The following is a 5,891-nucleotide window of genomic DNA, read 5'->3' as shown; positions in this document are numbered from 1 at the left end:
TAGAGGGATGTTTAATGTAGGATGGATGCGTGCTGCTCACCAAGGGCACTGTGATATCTAAATGACACCACGAAGCCAGTTTTGAATGGCAAGAAAACAGCAACGACTTGACGGTGGCGTCGTATAACCTCCGCTCAAACGAGGTCGATTGCTCGTCTGGAAGCGGCGGGGGAACCTCCGCTGGCCATAACAGAGAAGCTCTGCTAGCGGCTGTGCCCTCTCTGGCAACTAAGAGAGATTTAATTCCTGCCAGCAGAGGGCAATGGCGGGGCCCAGAGAGGTCTATCGACACCCCACACTTCCCCCCTATTCCAAGTCTAGATAGCAGCGAAGAATATGAATGAATCTGGAATGTGTACTGAGCGCGCTTCTGGGTTTGTAAGCCGTTTCCTTTTCTTCTAGCACATCGTGTGCCCTTTCCTCACCGCTGCTGAAGACCAGGCTCCGGCTGGCAGGAGCCCGGGAGGAGCGAGGCGGCAGCGCGCGCGGCGTTGCATCAGTCGCCTTCCTGCAGGAGCGGGGAGGGCTCTGGGCATGCGGACATTCAAAGTGACTTTGCCGTTCGGGCTGTTCGATGACGCGAGCGCTCGCGGGATGGGAGTGTCTGTCTGGCTCCCCGCCGAAGTGACGTCTTCCCAGGCACCGCGGGTCATGTGACCGGGGCCCATTCACAAAAAAAGCCGAAGCAGCAAACCGCGGCTGGCGCTATATAAGGCGAGGCTGCGCCGCTCGTCCAGCAAAGAAACTGCAACAGACAAGCAACGCGCAGCAGCTGCCCCGCAACGGAGGCTGCCAACACAAGAGAAAGAGCAAAGCCCAAGCTAGCGGCTCTGTCGTCTTTGCCATCTCCACGTTCGACGATCCAGGCGTTTTTACTTTTTGGAACCGGGGTGGGAGTTACGGACCCCCGCCAACAAGGAACAAGAGAGGCAGCTTTTGTTTGGCCAGAAGCGCTGCCTCGGTTCGAGACGAGCTCGGCGGGACTAAACAAAGAGGCGCCCGGGGAACGGAGACAAAAGCGGCTGCCCAGCGCCCTTTCGCCCACCGCGCTGCCTGCCCTGCCCCGAGCGATGGTCAACATGCAAGTGTGCGCCCTGGACTGCGAGACGCTCCGCGAGCTCCTCCAGGACCGCTGCGTGCAGTGCCTGGTGCTGGACTGCCGCTCCTTCTTCTCCTTCAACTCCTCGCACATCGGCGGCTCCTGCAACGTCCGCCTGAGCACCATCGTCCGGCGGAGAGCCAAGGGGGCCATGGGCCTCGAGCACATCCTGCCCAACGAGGAGGCGCGCGCCCGGCTGCAGAAGGGGCTCTACCACGCCGTCGTGCTCCTCGACGAGCGCAGCGCCGACCTGGAGGCGCCCAAGAGGGACAGCACCCTCCTGCTGGCCCTCAACACCCTCTGCCGGGAAGCCAGGGACACCCGCGTCTGCTTCCTCAGGGGTGAGTTCAAAGGCTGCAGAGAGAGGGAGAGGAAGGTCGCCTTCCCCACGGCGCCCTCTGCCCTGCCAATCCACCTCCCCTGGGCTTCAAAAGTCCGTAAGCCAAAGGCCCACCCGGTAAACGGAATTAAGAGCAATACGTAGTAAGAATAACGGATATTGACAAATAGCCTAGGGCAGTTGTATTGGTTTAGCAGAGGGGCTTATAGGAGTGGCCACTGGACTGTCAATGGAGTTTTACCTTCCTACCCCACACCCAGCTGCTTAGAGTTTGTTCTTCGGACAATATTAACCTCTTTTCTTCTTTATTTTCTTCTAGGAGGATACGATGCCTTCTCCTCTGCCTGCCCTGAGTTGTGCACCAAACCATCTGCTCCCAAGGGGCTGACTCTGCCGCTCAGCGCAAACAATGTGCCTGGCAGCGCCGATTCAAACTGCAGCTCCTGTGGGACTCCTCTCTATGATCAGGTCAGTTGGGAAGCATCCATGAATCAAAATTAGACTTGCTTTTAAAATTATTTTATTTTATTTGAATTACCAGTTGGACTTTTTTTAAAAAAATGCCTGGAATGGAAAGACACAAATGTGTGTATACAAATATTCCTTTTGGAAACACAAGGCATTCAAGGCAAAACAAATGTTTCATTATAACACAACAACCATATCAAAGTGCAGAGGGAGCCTATTTTTGCTGTGGGATTAACAGACTGTGTTTCTTTGTCTCCTTTATTTTAGGGTGGTCCAGTGGAGATCCTACCTTTCCTGTATCTAGGCAGCGCCTATCATGCTTCCAGGAAAGATATGTTGGATGCTTTGGGGATCACAGCCTTGATCAACGTTTCTGCCAATTGTCCAAACCATTTTGAGGGACACTATCAGTACAAAAGCATCCCTGTGGAGGACAACCACAAAGCTGACATCAGCTGCTGGTTTAACGAAGCAATTGACTTCATAGGTAAATGAGTCCTCTCTCTCTCCCTCCCCCCCCCCACTCCCTACATATTGAGTTTATAGTATCCCTTGGGTGCCAGCACCTTAGCAGACACTTCCAGCATCATTTAAATTTGAGATGCAGGGTATTTCCTTAGCGATCAAAATAGCACCAGCTGAAATAAATCTGTAGCTACGATGGTGCTTGGGTTTCTTTTAGAAGATAGCATTGTGAAATCCCAAAAAAGCATACTAGACTTTATAAAGAGTCATTGGATCCACTAGCATGGGTGTTGGAGGGATCAGCTGGTAATCTGAACCAGTCTCATGCTGATAGAATTTTCTAGCAAGATTTAGTGGCCACATTTGGAGTAGGTGATTATAATCAAGTTGAAACAGAACATCCATATTGGTTTATTTGCACACCTTCATTTGTGCATCCAGCTCCATTCCCAGCTGTGTAGCGTATTGCTGTAGCTGGTTAGGCAAGATGGCCCCTCAAGCACAGAGAATGAAAAGCAGCTTTGAAGCTTTACAGGAAAACTCTTGCTAATGTTGATGTTTTGCTTGCTCCTTCAGACTCTGTTAAAAACGATGGTGGGCGAGTATTTGTTCACTGTCAGGCTGGCATCTCCCGCTCAGCGACCATCTGCCTTGCTTACCTTATGAGGACCAACCGAGTCAAACTGGATGAAGCTTTTGAGTTTGTGAAGCAGAGGAGAAGCATCATCTCCCCCAACTTCAGCTTCATGGGGCAACTGCTGCAATTTGAGTCCCAGGTCCTTGCTCCAAATTGCTCGGCAGAGGCTGGGAGCCCGGCAATGTCTGCACTGGACAGAGGAACATCCACTACAACAGTCTTTAACTTCCCCGTCTCCATCCCTGTCCACTCTGCTTCCAGCGCACTAAGCTACCTTCAGAGCCCTATCACAACCTCTCCGAGCTGCTGAAAAGCAGGTGCAGGTGGGCCCTGTACACAAAGACTTGATGCCCTTTGCTGTTACCTGAAAAGTGCAATAACTTTGAGGGCAGGTCTGTTAGCTTGCGCCGGACTCCTCTCATTGCAGTTACAGAGCAATACAAGATCCACCAGCTCAGAGCAGCATCTCTTGACTCCAGAAAGCCAGGTTCTTTCTGCTAGATCTTGCTGAGATGCATTTTTGACCAATGTTTGGATGCTGCCTACAAAGGAGAAAAAGCATGCAGGACATTTGCTTTCTACTCCTGAAATAATTCCTCTTTTACAGTTTTTCTGTTTGTCAGTCTGTTTCAGTAGCAAATCTGAAAGTGTTCTCATTCCTGAGTGTGCTAGGCTGCAGTCGAACTGTCCCCTTGTACAAGGATGTCCAGATATTTATTTATTTTTTACAGTGTAATTGCTTTGTGTGCGTTCTGCCTTTCAAGTCTGAAGTTTCATTTTCTTTTTTGAAAGAAACAAACAAAATACCTCAGTATTTTTTGGGTACTGTAATCCTGTAAATAGATCTTAAGAACTGTATTCCGAAGCACTGACATTGAAAGCACAAAGGAGTGTTTGTGTTTTTGGGTTGCCAACAGTTACATGTTTTGCTGATTTATTTATGATGTGAAATAATATATTTCTTCTTATCAAAAGAAGAACATGGGTTTTGTTATGATTGTGCCTTTTTATACAAACCAAATAAATTATGACATTTCTATTGAAGAAAATATTAATTCTTTTATAGATCCTTCCCCCACTCCCTTTTCATAATATGCTGAAAAAATGCAATGGTAAGTATGTGAAGTCCAGAAAGCAGACATCTCCTCCTTTGTACTAGCCCTGTGTTCCATAGGACTTATTGCAGGGTCCCTAATGTTGCTGTAGAAGAATCCAAGCCCCAATAGAAAGTCATTTGCCAAACTCCAGTAAGCACCACATGTAGGATCTACCCTCTTGTGCTGTACAAATGGCTATTGCAGTCAAGAGAAACATACACACCCAAGCTATTAGAGCAGGGGGAAAAATGTGAACCCCAAAACAGATTATTAGCATTCTTTACTATCTGGATCAGCTATTAATTGGCAGAGGAGGAAAGTGGGTATACTGATGATAGGTAAAGGGACCCCTGACCATTAGGTCCACTCGCGGATGACTCAGGTTGTGGCGCTCATCTCGCTTTATTGGCTGAGGGAGCCGGCGCACAGCTTCTAGGTCATGTGGCCAGCATGACTAAGCCACTTCTGGCGAACCAGAGCAGTGCACAGAAACACCGTTTACCTTCCCGCCGGAGCGGTACCTATTTATCTACTTGCACTTTGACGTGCTTTCGAACTGCTAGGTTGGCAGGAGCAGGGACTGAACAACAGGAGCTCACCCCGCCGCGGGGATTCAAACCACCGACCTGATCAGAAAGCCCTAGGCTCTGTGGTTTAACCCACAGCACCACCCGCATCCCAATATTGATGATCAAAAACATAAAACCCACCACCATTAGACATGATCTATGTTACTAACTAATCTAAAAATGATGAAAGTTGGGAAGGGGGCAGAGAGTGGGTAGCCTTGGGTGTTGCTGCTGCCTCGGGACAACTTTGGGTTCGAGCCTAGAGCACAGTAAGAAGGCATCCAGGCACATCTATGAGGGCATCATAAATGTTAGTGAACTCTGAGCAAATAGCAATGCCATGTATAGGGAAAAGGGTCCAAAGCTGTTTTGTCCCATCCCCCCATCTCCCCCCCACCCCCGGCTTTATCTTGAGTATGTTAGGATAGGTTTGTCATTAGCTACTTTCTTGGTCATTAAGGGTGACTAAACTTGCCAGTGATCAAGTTTAAGCAGTAAGTCCCAAAGATCTATGCAGTTTCCATTGTGAGTGATGCTTAAAGTTGGGTTGCATTGCCTAAGGCTGTGTTAGAGGGTTTTGCATTGAGCTTCATTTTCTCTCAAACTAGTTCTAAGGAAAGAAAAGGGGAAGCCAACATGCATGCTGGGCCATGGAAACGTGGGCCAAACTACTCCTAATTAAACATACTTTTTAAAATAAAATAAAAAATGCTTAAACCGGTTTCTTTTATTTGGCCAGGATCAGGGATCCGTGCTGATACTCTGTTTAAATTGGCATCCCCACAGATATTTGCCCCTAAGGGCACTGTTAACTGCAAACAGTTGCAGTTAACAGTGTCCTTAGCAATACCATTAGCATCTTGCCTCTCTTCCGGGAGTGTAGAGTCTGCTTACATGGTGGGGCAGGGAGGAATGTGTGTGGAAGGAGCAATATGGGCATGTGGGGAAGGCATTGTCTCAGATTTGGGGAACCTTTGGCCCTCCAGATGTTGTGGAACTACGCCTCCCATCATCCCCAGCACGCACGGGCAGTTCAACAACACCTGGAGGACCAGAAGTTCCCAGTACCTGGTCTATCTGGTCTGTTCTTTCCTCTCCAAAATCTCCCATCTCCATGTGAAATGTTCATAAGGCAAGTTAGCATTGTTGCTCCCATTTCACAGGTGAGATTATAAGTGACTGTGAATTATCTTAAGGGCACCAAAGAAGCTCTATA

At 48.8% G+C, this 5,891-nt stretch overlaps 1 protein-coding gene across 1 annotated transcript; it reads left to right on the top strand.

Annotated features, from left to right (window-relative positions):
- Positions 1 to 720: 720 nt before the first annotated feature.
- On the top strand, positions 721 to 4,058 carry DUSP1 (dual specificity phosphatase 1). The gene is made up of 4 exons (XM_082213251.1): positions 721 to 1,440; positions 1,759 to 1,907; positions 2,175 to 2,394; positions 2,949 to 4,058. The coding sequence occupies exons 1-4, from the start codon at positions 1,071 to 1,073 to the stop codon at positions 3,317 to 3,319; spliced, it is 1,110 nt and encodes a 369-aa protein (XP_082069377.1). The 5' UTR covers positions 721 to 1,070; the 3' UTR covers positions 3,320 to 4,058.
- Positions 4,059 to 5,891: the final 1,833 nt, after the last annotated feature.

Source organism: Podarcis vaucheri (assembly GCF_965113315.1).
Source record: "Podarcis vaucheri genome assembly, chromosome: 2".
NCBI lineage: Eukaryota > Metazoa > Chordata > Lepidosauria > Squamata > Lacertidae > Podarcis > Podarcis vaucheri.
Note: the sequence above shows the minus strand (reverse complement) of the source record. Positions and strands in the feature narration are given on the sequence as shown.

Bases quoted from the DNA above. Each gene is read 5' to 3' on its own strand.
- DUSP1 (XM_082213251.1), top strand. From the start codon at position 1,071: ATGGTCAACATGCAAGTGTGCGCCCTGGACTGCGAGACGCTCCGCGAG. The intron at 1,908-2,174 runs GTCAGTTGGGAA...CCTTTATTTTAG, and splicing joins GGACTCCTCTCTATGATCAG to GGTGGTCCAGTGGAGATCCT. The intron at 2,395-2,948 runs GTAAATGAGTCC...TTGCTCCTTCAG, and splicing joins CGAAGCAATTGACTTCATAG to ACTCTGTTAAAAACGATGGT.